The sequence below is a fragment of the Mesoplodon mirus genome (genome assembly GCF_964341445.2).
Source record: "Mesoplodon mirus genome assembly, chromosome: X".
Classification (NCBI taxonomy): domain Eukaryota; kingdom Metazoa; phylum Chordata; class Mammalia; order Artiodactyla; family Ziphiidae; genus Mesoplodon; species Mesoplodon mirus.
This window is the reverse complement of record NC_138981.1, coordinates 9,822,819-9,844,602: the sequence shown is the minus strand read 5'-3', so window position 1 is coordinate 9,844,602 and position 21,784 is coordinate 9,822,819. Positions and strand designations below refer to the sequence as shown.

Below are 21,784 nucleotides of genomic sequence, written 5' to 3'. Positions count from 1 at the left end.
TTAAAACTTTTTGATACAATTTGTAGCCACTGGAGGATTATGTCAAGTTGCTAAAATAGATTTTGAACATCCTTGAGTTCTCCCATAATAAGAGAGAAAGCAATGAGGATGACAAAGCCAAACCCAGGGACAATAATCCCAGCAAAACTAGGTGGGGAGATATGTCTATGAGCGCCAAATAGGAGCTGGTGGAGACAAACCACCAAGGCACCTCTGTGGGAGACAATGGAAAGGGGCTGATGACTCGGAGACCAGAAATACCCCGGAGTGCCTACAGGTCCTCACAAGAAGTTGGAGATCCACACCAGGGGGAATGTGCTGCAGACACTCCTCATAAACAGAGTGACAGTCACCAAGGCAGAGCAGTGAGGCACAAGCACATAGTTCCCTGTAGAACTGCCACTCTGATCCTATACGAGCAAGAGGTAGCATCCACATTGGCTCTATTCTGATAAGGCGGACGTCGCACATCGATCCATAGCAAATGGGGGGAGAAATTAGAAAGTTTAGGAAGAGCAGAGGTAGGTCTTATAGGCATTAACATGAATTATAACGATATTAGTTCAAATCAAATGTCCAGGGAGAGAGCAAAAAGGCAAAGAAGAGGTTACTTAGCTAATTTCAATAATGTTCATAGTAAGAAAGCAATAGACAATAGCCAGAAAATGTAAAAGGTGAGTAGGTGGTGGTGATGGGGAACTCGGCTATTATACAAAGGCATTAGTCTAATGACAGCCATTAGAACAAAAATATACACCTTCCTAATTACTGTGTGTGTGTGTGTGTGTGTGTGTGTGTGTGTGTGTGTAAAAACATGATGATACGATGTAGTAATTGGTAGGAGACAGAGCTAAGTGAAAAAAGCAAAGTGAATAAAAGTGTGTCTAGTTTACTACCGTTTCTAAGAATGGAGATAGATTAGAGTATGTGCTCATATTAAACACTGCAAGAATGAACCACAAAATAAAATTTAAAAATAAGTGTTACATATGTGGAAGGAAACAGGGAGGAGGGAACGGAGACAAAATTTACACATACTTCTTTGAATATACATTTTGTAGATTTAACTTGGGAATCATGCAAATACACATAATTATAAAACAAAGTTAAAGAAAATCCCTAAAAATTGTTTGTTAAGTGAAATGAAGAGCCTGTGTATCCAGTTGGTGTCATGGTTATAGTTACACATAATTTTCAAACAAAATCAAACAAAAGAGCCATCCCTAACAATTGTAAGTAAAATGAAGTAATTGTACCTGTGGATCCAGTTAGAGGAAGAATGACCCAGAGAGGAACTATCTCAAATGATTTTAAAACAGCATTTTGAACATCCATGTGGGATATGCCATAAAGACAAACAGAACTGCAATAAAAATATCTTAAAGTGTGTTCGGCAATCAGGATATTTGTAGTAGTGCTGTCATTCTGAGGCTGGTGTGTGGAGAAATTATGATGAGAATTGGGACACACAGTTTGAGAAAAAGGAGACGAAGATTTAAGACAGATGAGGTTACATAAAAACCTTTTGTCCTGAATTTGAATCAGACATACTGGTATGAGCTCATGATTTTATCTTGGAAAAATGTACACAAACGTCTTCGTTCTGTCAGTTAGCACACTAGCACTCAGATTACTAAATATAATTTCCCACTAGGAGTCACTGCTCCTTGGAGAAATGACAGATTTCAGATGTGGTGCAATCTGGTAAGTTTTGACTTATCAGAAAGTCACAACACTAAAAGAGACTATTAGGGTCCTACTGAGAGGACTCAACAGCAGTCTGGAATAGGCTCTCACCAAAGAGGAGACAAGCTGAGCTTCAAGAAGAAGAATATCAATGGATTTAAATAATCAAATATACTTAAATCTATGAGTGCATAATGATACTTAAAAAAAGAACAAACAACAACCTGGTTTGTGGGAATGCCAATGAAACAACTAACTGTTTTGAAAACTGGTTTTGAAAAGTGGTAAATAACGGGACAGAATCAACTGGTTGTTCTGCCTTTCATATGAACTATTCCTCAGGGTAGCCAAATACTTTCTCTTTAGAGTTATTCAGCTTATAACTGAAGAAGAAATGATGGAATTAGGGTATCACCTTTTTGTCATCATTCATGAACTGACAGATCTCGGCAAAGATTATCAACATTTGCCTACATCACAGAAAGAGATACAATCAGACACCATGCACCTCTAGAGGACGAAAATACACAGCATCGGGACAAAGTGAGAGAGTGGCATGGACATATACACACTACCAAATGTAAAATAGATAGCTAGTGGGAAGCAGCCGCATAGCACAGGGAGATCAGCTCGGTGCTTTGTGACCACCTACAGGGGTGGGATAGGGAGGGTGGGAGGGAGGGAGACGCAAGAGGGAAGAGATATGGGGATATATGTATACGTATAGCTGATTCACTTTGTTATACAGCAGAAACTAACACACCATTGTAAAGCAATTGTACTCCAATAAAGATGTTAAAAAAAAAAAGAAAATACACAGCATCCTCCATAAGACAGCAGATCAGACTCTTATAGGAAACATCAGAGGACAGATCATGTGACATGACACTCAGGGACACAGCAAAATTCAGCCTCTGGGAATCTCTACAGGGCAAAAAATTTGTTTCTTTAAATATACATAAATTATTTTGCAAGACAGTAAAAAGAGATGGAAGGAAAAACCACAGATTAAAAGAGTCTTAAAAGACATACTGACAAATCATAGAATATGGACTTTATATGGATCTTGATTCAAATATACTGCAATAAGAAATTATTTTATGAGACCATGGAAGATATTTGAGTACTTACTGGATATTTGATTCAGAAAATACTGTTAACTTGTAAGGTGTGATAATGCTATTGTGGGATTTTATTTTTCATGAAGAATGCTATTCCTTAGAGACACATATTGCATTATTATAGATGAAATGATGCAATGTCTGCAATTTGCTTCAATGTCATCCAAGGGTGGGGAAGTGCCTTGGGTATGGATGATTGGCCATGAGTTGATGGCTACTGAAGCTGGGTGATGGGAACATGGGTTCACTATGCTATTCTCTACACTTAGGATCCTGTTCAAAATTTTCCACAATAAAATGTGTCCAAAACAACCTGCCGCCATGAGTGACTAGTTGTAGTGGCAGTTGTTTCCACTCTTTTAGTAATAGCCACCAGATTTCCTTTGCAGAACCAACCTCCCCACTCCTAGATACTGATAATCCAGGTAGGGCTGATCCCATCTCCACTGCATGACCTGGACCTAGCCCCTCTCCGCCAACGCCCCCCAGCCAAGGCACAGTCCACTCCCTGAGTGCCAATCACTTGTTTAGGGGTGGAGTGTCACCGTACCTGGCCAGCGAAAGTCCCATCTGGGAAGTGTGGGTGGATTTAGTAGGAAATGGTGGTCTTTCACCCACTTGGGTCCATAGGCTAGTGGCATGCAAGTCTAGAGCTGTGGTTCAGCCTTACCACTAATGGGAGAGAGCGCTCCAGAGAAAGAGGCCAGGGCAGGAAGTGGGCGGAGCCAAGAGATGGAGGGCAAAGAATTCCCAATTCCCTTGTGCCTGATCACCTGCACCCCACATCCTTTTGAGTCCCACCAGCCAGCAGATTCCTTTTTTTTTTAATTTTATTTTTATTTATTTATTTTTGAACTTATTTATTTTATGTATGTATTTTTTTGGCTGCACTGGGTCTTCATTGCTGTGCACGGGCGTTCTCTAGTTGCGGCTAGCAGGGGCTACTCTTGGTTGCGCTGTGTGGGCTTCTCATGGCAGTGCCTTCTCTTGTTGCGGAGCACGGGCTCTAGGTGCGTGGGCTTCAGTAGTTGTGGCTCATGGGCTCTAGAATGCAGGCTCAGTAGTTGTGGCACATGGGCTTAGCTGCTCCACGGCATGTGGGATCTTCCCAGACCAGGGCTCGAACCCGTGTCCCCTGCATTGGCAGGCAGATTCTTAACCACTGCGCCACCAGGGAAGCCCGATTCCCTTTTTTTGTTTAAGGCAGTTTCAATTACATTTCACTTCTACCTGAAAGGCTCTTATTAATCACAGCTATGCTACTTTTAGGACATACCGTATATTTGAGGGCCTAAGGAGAGGGACTTCACGGGGAAAGAAAACAAATTACAGGGGAAGGCTACTTTTACGGCCCTCCCACATATTTTATTGCTTTGCCAAATAATGGAAACGGGTACCTCACAGTGGTTAAGAAACATAATACACACAGGAAATTAAAGGGTGAGAAATGTGCGGTTTTTTTTTTAAATCTTCGCACTTTTGGAAGCTTTCTCCAAACGTGGTATTTTTTATTATAAATCCCCAAAGAGGCTTCCTTTGTTATTGTGTTTAGCTATTCAGTTTTAAAATTACCAAGCTCTAAGTTACCCAAATACCCTGAAGTGCTCTATCAGAAAGAACGTTCCAAATGTTATTTCCGGAATTCAGAGTGAGCTGATGTGGTTGACTGGGTTCAATGAAGAACAGTCTGTTCCACCTCTAATATCCTTCATTTAACATTAAATATAAATGAAAACACCCTGGGGTAGGGTTTTGGAGCGTGTGATGAAAACTCAGCTCTGACACGCTACTTGTAAAAATCCAAGAATGCTCAGTCCACAAAGCAATCCCATTTATTAGATACAGAGATGTAGACTATTTTGTGCATAAAAATATAAATAAAACAGCAGCAAGGAGCTAAAAGGGAAAGAAGGGTGTTTACCAGTGATAAGTTCTCACATGGGGGAAAAATTAACAAACCTTTTGTTTTCGAGGTCCTTTATTATTTGACCTAGAATCGGTAACAAATTTCACCTTGGTTGTTTAGGCTGGAGATGCTCAGAAAACAAAAAAGCAAAGATGCTGAAATAAAAGTGAAATCCTATTTGGAATCATAACACATTACAACTGCTTCTGTCTAAATGACAAGATCTACAGTTTTGGGGTACTTTTTTGTCTAACCATATGTATCACATGGAGAAAATGAGTCTATATTTTATCTTTTCAGGTGTTATCAAATGGCTTCTTGACTGCTTTTTAATGTCTACTACATGGTGGTATATAATTTGGCACACTTAATAAAGACTGATTTAAAACACATAGAATACTAATAATAAGCAGAGGTGTTGAAATTAAGGCCAATTTGAGAGACATGAGCTCATATGTTTGTATGTGGAATTGAAAAGTATTTCAGAGTGGACAAATGGCACTAAAGAAAGTCCCCGGGCTTCCCTGGTGGCGCAGTGGTTGAGAGTCCACCTGCCGATGCAGAGAACGAGGGTTCGTGCCCCGGTCCGGGAAGATCCCACGTGCCGCGGAGCGGCTGGGTCCGTGAGCTATGGCCGCTGAGCCTGCGCGACCCGAGCCTGTGCTCCGCAACGGGAGAGGCCACAACAGTGAGAGGCCCACATACCACAAAAAAAAAAAAAAAAAAAAAAAGAAAGTCCCCATTTTCCTTGCTCCTGCATTTTATCCAACATTAAAACAAAAGACTAGATAGTTTACACTAGTTGTAAGAAATATCCCATTTCTTTCTATTTCTAAATAATGTACCTTACCCAGTTGGCTGGTGGGAAACATTCTCAGTTTTGTCTTGGGAGAGTTCCCCTCTTGCCTGGGTCATGCAAGGGTCCTGGGGGTGTTATTCAGCTCTCACTATTCAGGAAAGATCCTCTGGTGGCTGAATCCACACATCCACCGCAGACTGGCCTGCTCAGTGTCTAAGGATCCCTTAGACAACAAGCGGCAACAGGGAGTGGACATTGGACTGACTTCCTGGCTTCATCAAGTATTGCTCAACTGACCTTGACCAAATTACAGAACTTTCTAGTAGAGTACAGAGCCTTGCATTCAGTTAGCACTTGTCTAATCCTGTTTCCTTAACCATAAATTGAGTCCAATTACCCCCAGTCACAGAGATGTGCCAGGATTTGTGTATGTGGCCCAGAAAAGGGCTTAGTAATAAATGGGGGCTGCTTCCCTTTTCCTTTTTTTTTTTAAAATTTCAGTTCAAGTGCCTCTTTCAGCAGCTTCTGTTTGCATGAAAAAGCAAGGTTGCAAAAGAGTGTCAAGGAAGTACAAAATCTATCTCTCTATCTTACTTGTTCAAAGAATCCCTTTCCGCCTCAGATTTATAAGCCAGTACACTTTTATAGATCCTATTTATAACTAAAATCCACTGTCCTACCATTTTATTTATGAACATGGGGGTCTCTGCTACCATACCAGGTGGGTTCCCAGCAGGGAGAGGGGTGGATCTTGATAATTGCTACCTCCCTGGTCCCTGCTCCCTGCTCTGTTGCTTGGGAACAGGGACAGTACTTGCCTCATTACCTCTCTCCTCTCTTTTCAATCATCTCATGGATATTCTGCCATCTTGGAACCTTCCACCCACTGGAACCATTCACCTGCAGGAATTTGAAAACTGCACCCTCTTGAGAAAAAGGTAAGATGTGCTGACTACGGATCACAGTACACTTAAGCTGGAAGCATTTCCTATCAGTCACCTCCAGTGGTCCTCAGTGGGGTAGGGGCATCCCCAGTGGCTGGGGAGCACCACCAGGATTTAGTGGATAAGACCACAGATGTTAAATGTCCTGCCATTCAAAGACAGAGAGAGCTGTACAACGAAAAATGGCCTCAGATGGAACGCCTATGGTTCCCCATCCCCACCTTTTGGGGGTGAGGACTCTCAAGCTGTTACATGCTCATATTGACAGAGCTGGTTGGGAGATGCCTGGTGTAGAACCATGATCTTCTCTCTCCCAGGTGCAGGTCTATTTTGCACTACCACACTCTCTGCATCTTAAGGACGAGAAGGGGGCACAGTGATAGTACACAGCATGGATGCTGATTCAGTTACAAAAGGAGAAGTATGTTTATCTTCAAGTTCATACGTAAACGATCACACAGGGCATAAATATAACCCTTAGAACCCCATACAGAAGGACAGAAAACACTGATTTTTCCCAGAGGAAAGACAAGTTACTGAGTTTAACGTAAAACTGGAGATCATCTTAAGTGCGGACATAAATGTGATTCTGGTTATGTTCGGTATATGATGTGACACTCGATTAAGACATGGCGGGCAGGTTTATTCCAAAAGGAGAATTTAAACCACTTACCAAATACCTTCTTTCAAATCTGTGAATGGAGACTAAGGTGATGTGAGGAGCCTGAGAACAGTGACGTCAGCAGAAGTGAGGCAGACAGAGATGATACAGTAAACGCTACTGATGGAGTGATGGAGATGTCTGGAACATATGATGTGTCAAGGCTAAAATCAACACAGTATGCAAAAGCATGAGACAAGCAATGGACCTGCTTCTGGCTTGAACTGCGTGTAGGTAGATTCATCCATGTGGCTGCCTTCTTGCCATAGGAAAGGGAGCAGAAGTGCTGTACCCCATTCTGGGCCTGACCTGAAGAAATCTTCCATGGCCCTTCCAGCCTCTTCCCCGTCTGCATTTTGATGGGGACAAACCAGGAGCTAGGTGTTGAAGATGGCAAAGTCACAAAAGGGAGAGGGTCTCAGTTAGGTCCCCAGATTACCCCCTTAAGGAGAGCTATCCAGCAATCAGGAGTACCCATTCCATCAGGAATTTATGTGATTGACAAATAAATTCCTATTGTGACTGAACCTTTGTATGGGTTTGTATTTGTTACAGCAGCTAGTGCTACCTTAATCCTGGTGCCTGTCATTAAGAAACACACAGACTGGGACTTCCCTAGTGGCACAGTGGTTAAGAATCCGCCTGCCAATGTAGGGGACACGGCTTCAAGCCCTGGTCCGGGAAGATCGCACATGCCGCAGAGCAACTAAGCCCGCGAGCCACAACTACTGAGCCCATGTGCCACAATTACGGAAGCCCACGCACCTAGAGCCCGTGCTCCACAACAAGAGAAGCCACCGCAATGAGAAGCCCACGCACCACAACAAAGAGTAGACCCCACTTGCCGCAACTAGAGAAAACCTGCGCACAGCAACGAAGACCCAACGCAGCCAAACATAAATAAATAAATTTATATAAAAAAAAACCCACACAGACTTGTGACAAAGACAAGTTTACATATAACGGTTAACACCGTGTGGTACAGATTATAATAAAAATATATGGACAGGGGAATTCCCTGGTGGTCCAGTGGTTAGGACTCTGCGCTTTCACTGCTGAGGGTCTGGGTTCAATCCCTGGTCGGGGCACTAAGATCCCAAAGCTGTGTGGTGCAGCCCCCCCCAATAAACTACACACACACACACACCCCTCAGTGCATCAAGACATGGGAGTAATTAACTACTTTGGGGGGTGATTAGGGAGGATCAGGAAAAGCATCACAGAAGTCTTTGATGTTTATCTATCTGTTTGTCTCATTATTTTTTTCCCTTCTCTCTACCATCCAAAAAGGATTTTAGGTGCCCAGGAAGTTCATATCATTTGCTTTATCTTTATTATTATTGCTGGCAAAAAAAAATAAAAATAAAAATAAATGTCCAGCACCCTCTGCTTTATTTCTCTGCCTCTATGTCCTCTTATCTTCAGATCAAGTCTCTTTCAGTTTCACTGGTTTAAGTCAGGGGTCGGCAAACAACAGCCTATGGGCTAAATCCGGCCCACACTCTTGTTTGTGTAAATAAAGTTTTATTGGAACACAGCCATGCCTGTTTGTTTACATATCATTTATGGCTGCTTATATGCCACAACGGCAGAGTTGAATTGTGACAGAGACCATGACCTGCAAAGCCTAAAATATTTACTATCTGGTCCTTTCCAGAAAATGTTTGCTGACCCCTGATTTAGGTCATTCCTAACCTAATGTCAACCTCAGGAGGGCACACGCCAATAGCCCTGCATTTTTCCACACCCCCTATGCCCATTTGACACGACACTCTTGTTCCCGCCACAACACACTGCACACTTCATCCCACTGCTGCACACCTGTGTGGTCCCAAGTCAAGTTCACTGTCAATAACTGCTGGGTTCTAGCACCCCAGGGATGAGCCCTGGCTGCCTTTGCAAACCCTCAGTTTCAGGGCTTTTAATTGTTCCCCAAGTTGTCTTTAACCTAAAAGATGAGATTTCTACCCAGGATCCTCTCTGGTTTTGGTTGACTTCCGGGTTTGTGCTCCAATCTCCCAGGAGCAGCAATGACGGCATCTGACACACAGAGACCAGCTGGTGACGAGTCACAAAGCGTTCCCCTGTACATTACCTCCTTCGACCCTTAAGACAAAGCCTTAGAAGTGCAAATTCTAAGCGATGATGCTGATGGTGACCTGGACAAAGACAACAGTAACTCAAATTTATGAAGAGTTCCTCATGTGCTCTTACCCTGCTAAGAGCTTTACTCACTGTGGTTTACGGAACTCTCGCAACAATGCTACGAGGTAGGTCTTCATTTTATAGGTCAAGAAACTGAGGGTTATAGAAATTAAGTCGTTGCCCAAGGTCACACACAGTTAATCTAATGCAGGGGCAGGACTTGAATTCAGATTCTTCTGATTTCTACACCATATGTCTTCTCAATGGGTAGCAGGACAATATTTTGAAATATTCACCGCTGTTCACCTCCATGCCCATTTCTTTGCTCTGCTTGGTCAGCTCTATTTCTTTGATCATTTGGTCAGCCAGACCACAAAACACTCATCACTGCAGGACAGGGTTGTTACAGAAGAAAGTAGAGAAATACATAGGTTCCAGGAGCTCAGGGCTAGGAAGGATATTCGATCAATGAGAGTGAAGCCCCCTCCTCTCCAGAACGGGGACTAGTGAGAGGCTGGGGGAGATGGAGAGAGTCTGGGGGCGAGCAGAAGAGCACCAACTTGTGGGTGCCTGGGGAAGGAAGGCGCGCTCCCCCTCTTTTGAGAAGCTGATCCTCTGGGAAAAGTCCCTTAGGAAACTCCACAAAGCCTTGTGGGATTAAAGAGCACAACGACGGTGTCTTCTTTCCTAGTCAGAACCCGGAAGGTGACAAGATCCCAGAGGGAATTAGCCCTGGAATTATTCAGGGTCCCAGTATGGCTCAGGAGGGGCAAGTGCACCCAAGATGACAGAGACATGGCTTTGGAAGGGTTGACAGCAGTGGACAAGGAATGACACAGTAGCTCCCTGCCTACGTGAGTGATCAAAGGTGGACCAGATGGGCACAAAGATATCTCAGTGAATTCTGGTGAGATGGATGATGTGGCCAAAGAGGGGACACACTTCACCACTCCCAGTGCCTCCTCCCATTACACCCTCTCCCTCCAAATGTAGACTCAGCACCATGGAAAATGGGATGAATTATCCATACACTAGGATAAGGATTTGGAATAAAATCTGGATTATTACAGATAACAGATAAATAACAATACACTTCTTGCACATCTGAGTGTATGGCCTGAGATTCTTGCCAACCACACCCTCCACTGCATTGCCTGTAAAAACAGGATCTGGGGGCTTCCCTGGTGGTGCAGTGGTTAAGAATCCGCCTGCCAGTGCAGGGGACACGGGTTCGATCCCTGGTCCGGGAAGTTCCCACATGCCGCAGAGCAACTAAGCCCGTGCGCCACAACTACTGAGCCTGCGCTCTAGAGCCTGCGAGCCACAACTACTGAGCCCAAGTGCTGCAACTACTGAAGCCTGCGTGCCTAGAGCCCATGCTCCGCAACAAGAGAAGCCAGCGCAATGAGAAGCCCGCGCACCGCAAGGAAGAGTAGCCCTCACTCACTACAACTAGAGAAAGCCCACACGCAGCAACGAAGACCCAACACAGCCAAAAATAAATAGATAAATAATTTAAAAACAAACAAACAAAAAACAGGATTTGGCTTTGAGTACCTGAGACCCTCTACTAAAATCTCTAGGGAATGAGGCTTATACCTTGATCCCAATCATGTTCTGATCACAGGCTCACCAAGATAATTTTTTTTTCTTTTCAGCTACTTATACAAAGGGCATGGAAGACTTTATAAATTTGTAGTTCTAAAGGAACATGGCGTAAGGCCAATAATTATCTTCCTCCATTTTTTTTTCTTAATACAAGTAAGGTACTTGTTAAGTTAATACGAGGTAAGACATGCGGTAGTGTCAACCATATGAGATAACTGAAAACATGCCCTAGTTTAAATTTTTTTCTGGTTCTTCCATCTCCAACATTTATTTTCCATACATGAGTCGCATAAAAGTATCTACAGTAATGGAGAGATTTAATGAGAGAGTGGGAGATGGCTATGAAAATCTAAGGGACATTAAAATAATCTGGGTGAAGACATTTTTCTCATTCATTTTCATCATTATATGTCATTATAACCTTTATGAACTATGGACTCAAATCCTTTTTTCTACACTATCCATATTAGAACGTTTTCCCACACCTTCTATCTTCCAGAATCGCCAATTTCTTTCTCCCCAGGCTCTGTAATTTCCAATTGTCAGAAAATGTGTACGCTGCAAGTGTGTATTAGGTGAGACCACAGTCTGTAGTGTCAGCATACCAAGGGGCTGTTCCTTTGTGTTTCCACTGAAAGTGCTTGCTGGTTTTACTATAATAAGGCTTTATTATATCATACATCATCATGCATATTTTATGTGCAGGATGCTCAGTAGATGTTTTTGCTTTGTTTTTTACTACGCAGCACCCTGAGGCATCTAAGCCCAGCTGAAATTAGACAGGAAGGTGACCTTCCGAAAATATTCTTCTGCAGACACAGTGCTCTTGGAACATGATCTGATTTGACTTTCCATTATCATTCTGATGAGGAGGGGCTGACAAAAAGACAGATCTCATTGTTAGATGGGTCCCTTTCTAAATGGCTTATTTCACACTTAAGCCTGCCAGGCTCCCGCTGACCTCAACGAGCAGGTACTCCTCAGTGCTTCCTACTAAAATCAAGGCAAATGTTTGGCCAACCTGGAATAGGAGACAGGCTATTTTTGCCTAATCCAAAATTGGAGTGGAGCTGTCTATGGGGTGAAGGCACTAAGACCCAGGTTCTAGAGCTCATTTCCAGCTCTGTTGTTTGCTGGGCCCACCAAGTAAGGACTTGATATGCCAGAGAGCCAGCTTGGTCCCAGCAAGTTGTATTGGCTTTCTTCAACTCCCACTGCGTGCCCCCCTCCAGGCCCTGAGCAAGTGCCCAGGTTGAGCAAGCCCTTCAACCTCTCTAAGCCTCAGTTTCCACTCTATTACGTGAGTACAATTAACGGTATTTGCTCGCTGTTGTGAGGACTACACATGATGAGCGGGGTTAAGAGCGTTCACTCAGGAGCCAGACTGGGTTTCCCTCCACCTCTTACTAGCCATGGGATCTTGGGAACATCCCGTACCCTCCCTGTGCCTCAATTTTCCCATCTTTAAATTAGAGTAAATGGGTAAGCATTGTACCCATTCACCATTGGGAGGATCAAATGAGTTTTAACACACAGAAAGTACTCAGGACAGGGCATGGTAAGCATGTACCATACAAGTATAGCTGGTCTAAACACTAAGGAAAAGTGTTTAGCAGAAGGTTTAGCATATAACAAGGACTTAAGACATGTTAACTCTCATCATTGGGATAATAACAATTATTATTATATTTATATTAGTTTATATTATATTATATATTATAATAATATATATTTTTAAGTGTCAAAAAGTTATCCTTAACAGTTATACACAAAGCTTTGATCTTGACTGTAGAAGTGAGTTGGCTCGTTGCTTCTGTAGGGATGTAAGTGTTCCAGGAAAATACAAGTCCTCCCGGATAATCTTCCTGGTCTTAAAATGAATATTTGACGTTGGTTGGCATGTGTTTATGTATATTAGTTACTTAGGTAAAAGGAGTGTTACTAAAAACTAGTGTTCTTAACCTCTGTGAATTTAAGTAGTCGTTAGTAATTTATCATCTATTTTTATTTCTTTTTTTCTTTTCTTTTTTTTTTTTTTTCTTTTTGCGGTATGCGGGCCTCTCACTGCTGTGACCTCCCCCGTTGCGGAGCACAGGCTCCGGACGCGCAGGCCCAGCGGCCATGGCTCACGGGCCCAGCCGCTCCGCGGCATATGGGATCCTCCCAGACCGGGGCACGAACCCGTATCCCCTGCATCGGCAGGCGGACTCTCAACCACTGCGCCACCAGGGAGGCCCCTATTTTTATTTCTTATAGTTACTTTCTTATCGGAGGAACCCTACTGCTCCCAAGAAAAGCTCTCCAATTCCAGGTTATTAGTAGAGAAGGGGTGAGATATGTGGGCCACCTTGTGTAGATGGGGCCATAGCTATAGCAGTACTCATTAATTAAATCAGCTGGAACAGTCAGCTTAGGTGATGAGAGAAGACAGATGGAGGAATAGTTAGCTGCCCCATTTCAGAGGAGGCGAGAAGGCGGAACTAGTTTCCAGTTCAAGCCTTGGGCCTTCTTATTATGGGGTGGGCAGCCCTCAGCTTCTACTGCTACCATGGAAAGGGAGCCAGCATTTCCAGAGTCAGCTGCTAGGGCTCTAAAACTGGGGTTGGCCTCAGGGGGGTCAAGGAACATTCTGATATTACACGCAAGACTATGTATACATGTGGATTTTTCTGGGTGGAGGTATAAGTCCATGGTGTTTATCAGATTCTCAAGTGGCCCCCGAATCCCAAGAGACTAGCACCTCCCACCTAACGTGAGCCAGATTTCTGCTGCTGCCTTGATGAGGTGATTGAGGGAGGGCAGGAGGAAATTTTGAGACTGTGGTCCAGGACGGCATCTGGGCAATGGATATGTCCATGTCTGCCAGCTGGAAAGGGAGTGTCCTTCAGGATGGTCTGGGGCTCCCAGAGACAAGGGGAAGATCTATTTTACAACCCTCTCTCCATGCATAAACCTGCCCTTCCACGCTGGGTCAGCAGCTACTTTTTACCACATAACTACATCCCTGTGCATCCTTGTCCACCCCTACCAAACATTCCCACCCAACACCACCCGCCCCCCAAATATGGTGCAATTAACTAGAAGTCTCCTGCTTGAGGGCAGGAATCATGTTTTAGGTATTTATACATTCCCAGTACTCTACATGACATTTGCTACTTGTTAATGCTCACTAATTGTGAGCACTGTAAATTAATTCAAGAAATTAATTTAAAAAATGAATTTAATTGGATTGGCTAGCCTTGGGGGATGGAGCATGAATCATAATGTCTATGAGCAATTATATGCCATAGTTTTTAAAAATAAAATTTTGGAGACTGTTTTAAGGTAATTTGTCTAGTGAAAAGCCAAGGGAAATTATCCTTGGATACTTGTAAAGAAGAAAGATATGGTAATTTGCAAAGGGCATGAATTCTTCAAAGATTTCACTCCTCCACCACTACTAAGTATGAGTTTGAGTTAAAAATTTAGAAAACTATGAAATGAACGGAATTCATCTAATTTCAGTGCAGCAATTATAGCTCTTTTTGAGGATACATGAAAAAACCCAAATGTGGTTACTATAGCAGTAAATTGGTCTCCAAGAAACTCTTTCATTTTCTCAAGAGAAAAAAATTTTACAATAGAGCAGCCAAATGATAAGAAAAATAATCCACAAAGAAACACAAATGGATCTGGAACCAAAAAATGATCCATGAGCAAATGTGGCAATGGGAAAAAAAAGAACAAAATAAGACCAAACCAAGTAGGCAAGTAAATGGATGCCAATTTTTAAAGAGAGAATTTTATAGTGTTATTAAAATGATGAGTGTTTTCCCAAATTCCCTCAGTGGCTAAGAAAATGAGGTATTTTATCAAACAGAAAGGGAATTTATCTTGTGTAAGATACAGATGTTAATATCGGCTGAGAAGCCTAATAAAAAATAGATTATTTCACAAGGGCTGAATTTTCAAGTTAGTATACATATGGCAGACAGATGACTAAACTGATGGGAAGGCACAGGAAAATTTTCTAATGGATGAACTTTTTCATTAGTGAGAAGAAATACATTATTTCAAAATTCTGGTTTAATGAATTTAAAGGTATCTGCTCTTCAACACAATGACTCCACAACCAGCTGCATTTCACCTCTGTGAACTGCACTGTATTACTGGACTTAGATTTATTTGGTTAAATAAAGCACCCTGTTACTTTTATAAAGGTAAATGTATTGCCTTGAGATTAAAAGGGAGTGAGTTTTAGGATGACGTGTTCACCATCTCAGTAGCATCTGGGCCGATGTGTTTTTACCACCAGCAAAATCCTTTCAAATCTGACAATTCCCTCAAGTGGCCAATGGGGGACTTGTCTGTCTTGAGAGGTCCCACCTGAACAGGTGTCACGTAAGCTCCCTGAAGGCTTTGGCTCACCTGTCCCCGTGGATGGGGTGCCTAGCTTGGTGGCCTGCATCTGTAGTAGGTGCCGGAGAACGTGTGATAAATCGGTGAATAAAATGAATGTTTTTCTGAGGGATAGATTCATTAGCTGACATTCAACAGAACAGCTGTAGGAGGGCTTGGGGAAAACCATCTAAATCGGTCATTTCCGAAGAGCGTTCTTCAGAGCACACACGCTCTCAACACATCGTGAGTGGGCACCTCCTATGGGCCTGGCATTGGGCCAGGCCGTGGGGACATGGCAGAGGACAACACAGACAAGGTCTCTGCTCTCACGGAACTCGGGATCCAGGTCACCTGCTTCTACAACATCAAGCATCATTCCTGATTCAAACTGCCCTTGTCATCTAGCCGTGAGACAGCAGCCAAGGGACACTCGGACCACGTTCTAAAGTCAACTGCAAACAAACGGGATTTGCCAGAGCTTTCTAAGAGGAGGCCCGAAGTGATGAGCTACTACCAGCCACCTCCTCCTCTTCCCCCCTCCTTCTGGAAAGGGTTGGGGAGAACCATGGAGCTGTGAGAAGGCCGCAAGGCCATGAGAGTTCACGTCCTCCCCTCTGGGATGAGGTCAAGTGGACATCTTGAAGAAGAGCCGGTCTGGCTGGTGCCGTACCCAAGAGGTCTTGCAGGAAAGCTAGTGCCAAGAGGGTGCCCTCCTCTCCTGCCACCAAAGCACCCACAGATGAGCCTCACAGAAGAGCCAGCATGTAGGTACTGGGGACATGAAGGGAGGCGACAGCCAATGCTAATCAGAGAAGCCACAGTTCACGCAGAGAGGGCTCAGCTCCCTCTCCCCAACTCCGGGGATGGGGAGGGGACGGGCTGTGACAAGTGCAAGAGAGTTTTCTGTACTTGTTTAAAAAGCATGCATGATTTCCACGCCAACCCATTTCAAACACAACCCCGTCATCAAGTATGTGGGAATCTTGTTTTCATCACAACCCCATCCGGAGAGAAATTCTCTGCGTATATGATTTGAGGTTTTAATCTAAATCTGATGTAACCAAAGAAAATGTGATTGGTTACCTTAATATTTCCTAAAGCAGGGCATAGCATACCTTTTCAGGCAAGGCCAGATAGTCAACGTTTCCGTCTCTGCGGGCCCCAGCTCTCTGCCGCGAGTATGCAGCTCTGCTACGGCAGGGAGAAGGCCTTCTTAGATCATATGTAAATGAACAGGTGTGGCTGGATTCCAAGAAAATTTTATTTATGGGCTCTGAAATTTGAATTTCATATGATTTCTCTGTGTCACAAAATATTCTCTTATTTTTTGCCCAACTCTTTAAAAATTGCAAAAACCATTCTTAGCTGCTGGGCTGTCCGAGACAGGTGGCAGGCAGGCTGGATTTGGACCGCAAGCTGTTGTCTGCTCTCCCTTCTTTTAATTGGTTCATCTATCCAACAAATCTTCATTGAGCTCCATTACATAAAAAGTCCGATAAGAGACTTCTGTTTACAGAGATGCCATTTTCTTCCACGATGCATTAAACCAGAAGGGAAAATCTCTTTTGGAAAAAAAAAATCTTTCTAAATGCCCTGGGAGGATGGCTAGGACATGATCACATGCTTAGACGGCTTTTCCTCCATTTCTGTCCTGCAGCCAGCAATTCAGTCACAGCAAACACAAACAGAGATAGTTTATTTCTTCTGTCATCCTCTGAGCACAGAAATCAATAGGACCGATCACAGAAGCGTGCGCCTAGGGGACAACACGATGACCGTGCAACCTGTCATCAGCCCCAGCACGGCGCTCCAGGATGCAAGCCCACATAAGGCTCAGAGCCCGCCCGCACGTGGTGTGTTCCCGCTGACACCCACACGCATCTCAAGAGAGAAGTGGTTCCAGAGGGTCACACTGCAGCTCCCTCCCAAGGGCACAAAATGCGGCATTGCTCCTGACCCTTGTGTTCCTGGTCCCCAGGAAGAATGGTGGGGAGTGCCCCCGGGTGCCCAACACGAGGTGCAGTGCCCGCTCCCATGTAGGAACTTCCCTTAGAGATTTGGACGCCCCAGTGAGGGCAGGCACTTTGCCAGCCAGCTGCGCAGGCTCCACTCTCCGGAGCCTACACTAAAGTAGGGTGACCAGGCCCACCATCCGGGGACGGAGGGCCGTCTCAGGATGTGGGCCCCTCCCTGCTAAAACTGGGATGGTTGGTTACCCTAAAAGTACGCCTTCTCTATTTCTATTTCTCTGTCTTCTCACCCTTGTCCCAGTTCTTCCCAGGAGGTGTGACCAGCCAGCACTTCAGTGTAAAGCAGAAGCTGAAGTAGGCTTGGGAAAGCAACTTTCTCCAGAAAACCCCAGAAAGCCTCTACTTTTTGCCTTTCTCAGGGTACAGAGGTACCTTTTCCTATGAGAGAGCATAAATGTTCGAAGATCCCCTTCTCGGTTTGAAGTGTTCTGAGAGCCTTAACTTCTGATTCCATCTCGCCTCAAAAGATCCGTTTATAAGAGACAGATGTCACGCGAGCCAGTCAGTATCCCCCAGTGCCCCGCAGCATGAGGGGGTCCACTCATCTAACAGACACAGCTTCATTTGGAAAACTTCTAAAGACCCCTTTTGCCCTAAATTCACCATGGGAGTATAACTCTGGTGGGCTTCGAAGAAGATTCTTGACCAATATTTTAACATCACATAACATACATTTGTGGCGCCCCCGTAAGAATATCACATAACAAATGATGTACATCTATGATGAAACTAAACCAATAAACCAAGCACATTTTCAAAACTGTCCTACTTTTGACCTAATGATCCTTTTTCCTTTGTTGAAGATTTCAAAATTCAGTAATGAATCAGTCAAGTATGAAAAATCGGTGAACGGTATGTTTCTGTATCCATGGGATTATGTTTAGAAAAGTACTGCATGCTGATCTCCTTGATTATGGAATATCAATGTGTTAGTAATTTTGGAAGGAAACCAAAATGCAACCCTTGGATGGAGCAGTGGAAATAGGATTATTTCATTCAGCCTATGCACCCCGAATGTTCACAGAGCGGGCAAGTAGGTGTCTCTGTTTACTCAGGCTGGTTTTTTACATTAGAGGGCAGTGCCAACAGCATTTTCAAGGTGAATGTGTCAGCTGGTGTTTCTGCCCCTAAGTGGCCCACGGGAAGCCCTTCCTCTGTGGGGTGAGGTCTCAGAGCTGCGCAGCCACCGGCCGGGGCCCCAGTGAGTGCGTCGCCTACCTGACCAGGTCGATGACCCGTTCCCTCGGCGCGGCACTAACTGGTTCATCGTTGATCATCACAATCTGGTCTCCTGGGATCAGCTTGCCTTCGGAGGGGCCACCTGGAGACAGATGAGAGTGAAGAGCAGGTGAGAAGACCACTGGGCATCCATCCATCTGTAGCCTCCTGTCCCTGTCATGATTCCTTGTGAGCAAGGGGTGCTCTCAGCAAAAACAAAACCCACCCACAGAACGCGTGTTCTCTCCATCGTCCTTCTCCACACGAGACAGAACCGGGGAGGGGCGAGCTTTGGAGAAGCTCCTGGGGCCCAGGCTGCACCCTGGCCAGTGACATCAGAAGCTCCAGAGGTAGGACTCAGGTATCAACATTCCTCTCAAACTTCTCAGGTAAGGTTGAGACTGGCAATGCTTCCCATACTTTAACAGGCTTAGGAATCCATCACCTGGGACCCCTGTCGCCCTGCAGACTGATTCTGTAGGGGAGGAGGGGTGCGGGGTGACATAATGCACGTCTCACAAGATCCCAGGGGCTGCTGAGGCTGCCAGCCAGCTGACCACACCCTGAGTATTGGGACCCTTAGAAGAAGGTATTCCCCCGACAGGTAGCCAGTCAGATGGGTTGATCCCCGGCAGCCAGAGTTGCGACCACCTGAGCACACCTGGATTTGAACACAGTTTCATTTACTTACTCTGCACAACCAGGGAAATGGCATTCTGTGGCGGCCCGTGAGGCCGCTGAACACGAGGGTGCTAGGAGGGACTGGTAGGATTGGGTCTTGACTTACATGCTTGGGGAGGAGGGTTCAAGAAAGTGGGGCTCTGCTCTCAGCAAGTGGGGGTAATTCTATCATGAGTATTTTAATAATTCTTGCCTAAAAGGTGGGAGGAAGGAAGCTGGCATTGGTAAAGAAGCAGCAGTCCCCTGTGTCAGCTAGGAGATGAGGGCGTTTGGTCATTTCTGTGGTTTGCACTGTGCTGGGATGTTTGTGGCAGGGCTCACGTGTGACCACAGAGGACTCATGTTTTTGTCTTGATCCGTCACAGCCTCTTCCAAATGTTTTTCCAAGGAGGAGGGAGAGAACGAATATTTGTTGAGCATTTATTGTGTACCAGGCAACACGCTAAGTGTTCTAACTAGTAACCTCTCTAAATGCTATAACCCTTTCCATATAATGACATAGCTGAGGCTCACACAGGGGAAAGAATTGCCTGGAAGGGTTGCACTGGATGTCAGCTTAGGTCTGTGGACACTTCCAAGTTCAAGGTGGCCAACATCTCTTTGAACTTGCTCCTGTAACTCAAAAACTGGTCACTGCCAGGTCTCTTGACACATAAAGACACAGCTGCATGAAGCACACATCTGTATTAAGTAAGACCTTAAAACAAATACTTCGATAATATGGATTATCTTCACATGTCTAATGGAATTACTCCCCAAATATTGATCTGGTGCTATATGGTACTGGGATTTTAATTTTATTTCCAGAGGTGTATCTGGATAATAGGCACAGCTGAAATGTTATCTTTCAAATATTATCACTTTTACTTCATTTAGTAATTGAAACGAACACTTCACAGCCAGAATATGGAACTCATATTCATTTCAAGATGAGAGAACTGAGATTCAGTGTTTGCACACATAAGGAATTCTGAAAATCACTTGAGGGAGTTTTGATGACGAATGGATTATGTATGAGCAATGACTCAAATTCAGTCAAAGAAATGGTTAGACGTCAGATGCTAGTCAAATACAGAAAAATCTCTGAACTACCTGTTTGGAGAGTGACGTTACCTGGTAATCTGATGAGAAAACCAAGTGCAGACGAACGGGGCTTAGTCTTACATCTGACCTATGCTTCTGATCAAATGGAAATACTCTCGTTTGAGCAAGAATTATGGGAGGAAGCAACACACAGTTCCTTCCAGAACATGAAACAGGGGCACACTTCAGAGAACGCTCATGCCCTTTACTCTGAAAGCTGGCCTGTCTACTATAGAAAAAGCTGGTCTTACCATTGGAATCACTTATCGTTGGAATCACTCAGTAGAGTCATTTTATGATAGACACAGTTTATGTGACCAGCATTTTCACTCACAAACATGACTGGAAACAGTGCTCTTTGACCTTAGTTTGCACTTTGTCTATTCTTCTCAAAATCGTCGAACAGTAGGTGAGAGAGTCTGACTCTAAGGAAAGTTGAGGGCAAGGAAGGGAAAAGGATGAAGGAGCAGTAAGGTGATAAATACAAGAAAGCGAAAAACCAGACCCAAATCTCCAGTTAGCTCTGGGGAGGACACACACTTTGGAGAATCCCATAACCAGAGATGTTAAAGTGTCCCACTGTTACAAAACTGCATGCTAAATGGGATACCATTTAGGAAAAAACTATGTGTATGCACACATATACATATATATACATGTAATACATTATATACATATGATACATACTATATGCAAATGTATGCACAAAATTGTCTACTATATATATGCTCTCTCTATATATGTTAATAATGGTTAACTCTCAGTAGTAGAAACTTGGGTGATTTTTTAAAAAACTCTATCCTCTATACTGTCTACATTGTTTTCTTTTTTCAGGAAAGCATATGGATTATTTCATTATTATAAACAACAACAAATCTCTTATTTTTGAGAATAAAATTCTCAGTTGCATTGAGTTCAACAACTATGATCTATAGCTAATGAAATAAAAAGCTCAGCAGACAAAGTAAGAAGTTGTGTGCTGAGGCAGTGGTAGGAGTGAACAGGGAACTTATGCTTTTCTGCACAAGTCTAAAGGGGTTGGCTGTATGTGCAGTGCTTGCCCTGGGGCAGAGTGTGTCAAAATGAGGAGAAATGGAGTCAACTTTAATAATCTATACTAGCTCACTAGTTGGCTTTCATTTCCCTTAATTGACAGACTCAACTGGCCAAATAGTTTAGAGTTTAATAATAATAATAATAATAATAAACATTCCTGGACTAAGTATGTACCTGGCACCCTTCCAATGCATTTCATTCCCTCCCCTAGCCCTAGAAGGTAGACACTATGATCCTCACTATCCAAAGGATATAGAGAAGTTACATCAAACTGAAATGTAGGGGAGTTATCACGGAAGCTAAAAAAAACCTAAAAAGGAGCAGGGGCAGGATTCAAGTCCATCAAACCCAGGAGGTCTGACGCCATAGTCTGCGCTCTTGACTACAGCATTTTACTTTTGAACTCTGTTACTGATTTGCAAAATCCCGGAGAAAGACAGCATAGAAGATACTTTCCTTTTGTCTG

At 43.8% G+C, this 21,784-nt stretch overlaps 1 protein-coding gene across 3 annotated transcripts in view; it reads right to left on the bottom strand.

The window, feature by feature from the left end:
* FRMPD4 (FERM and PDZ domain containing 4) overlaps window positions 1-21,784 on the bottom strand; it is a gene marked incomplete at both ends in the record, with an annotated part of 745,437 nt that overhangs the window by 71,676 nt on the left and 651,977 nt on the right. For all 3 annotated transcript variants that reach the window (XM_082608886.1, XM_082608887.1, XM_082608888.1), the window contains one exon: window positions 18,499-18,601. In XM_082608886.1, coding sequence (XP_082465012.1) covers window positions 18,499-18,601 — 103 coding nt within the window. The remainder of the gene's footprint in view (window positions 1-18,498; window positions 18,602-21,784) is intronic.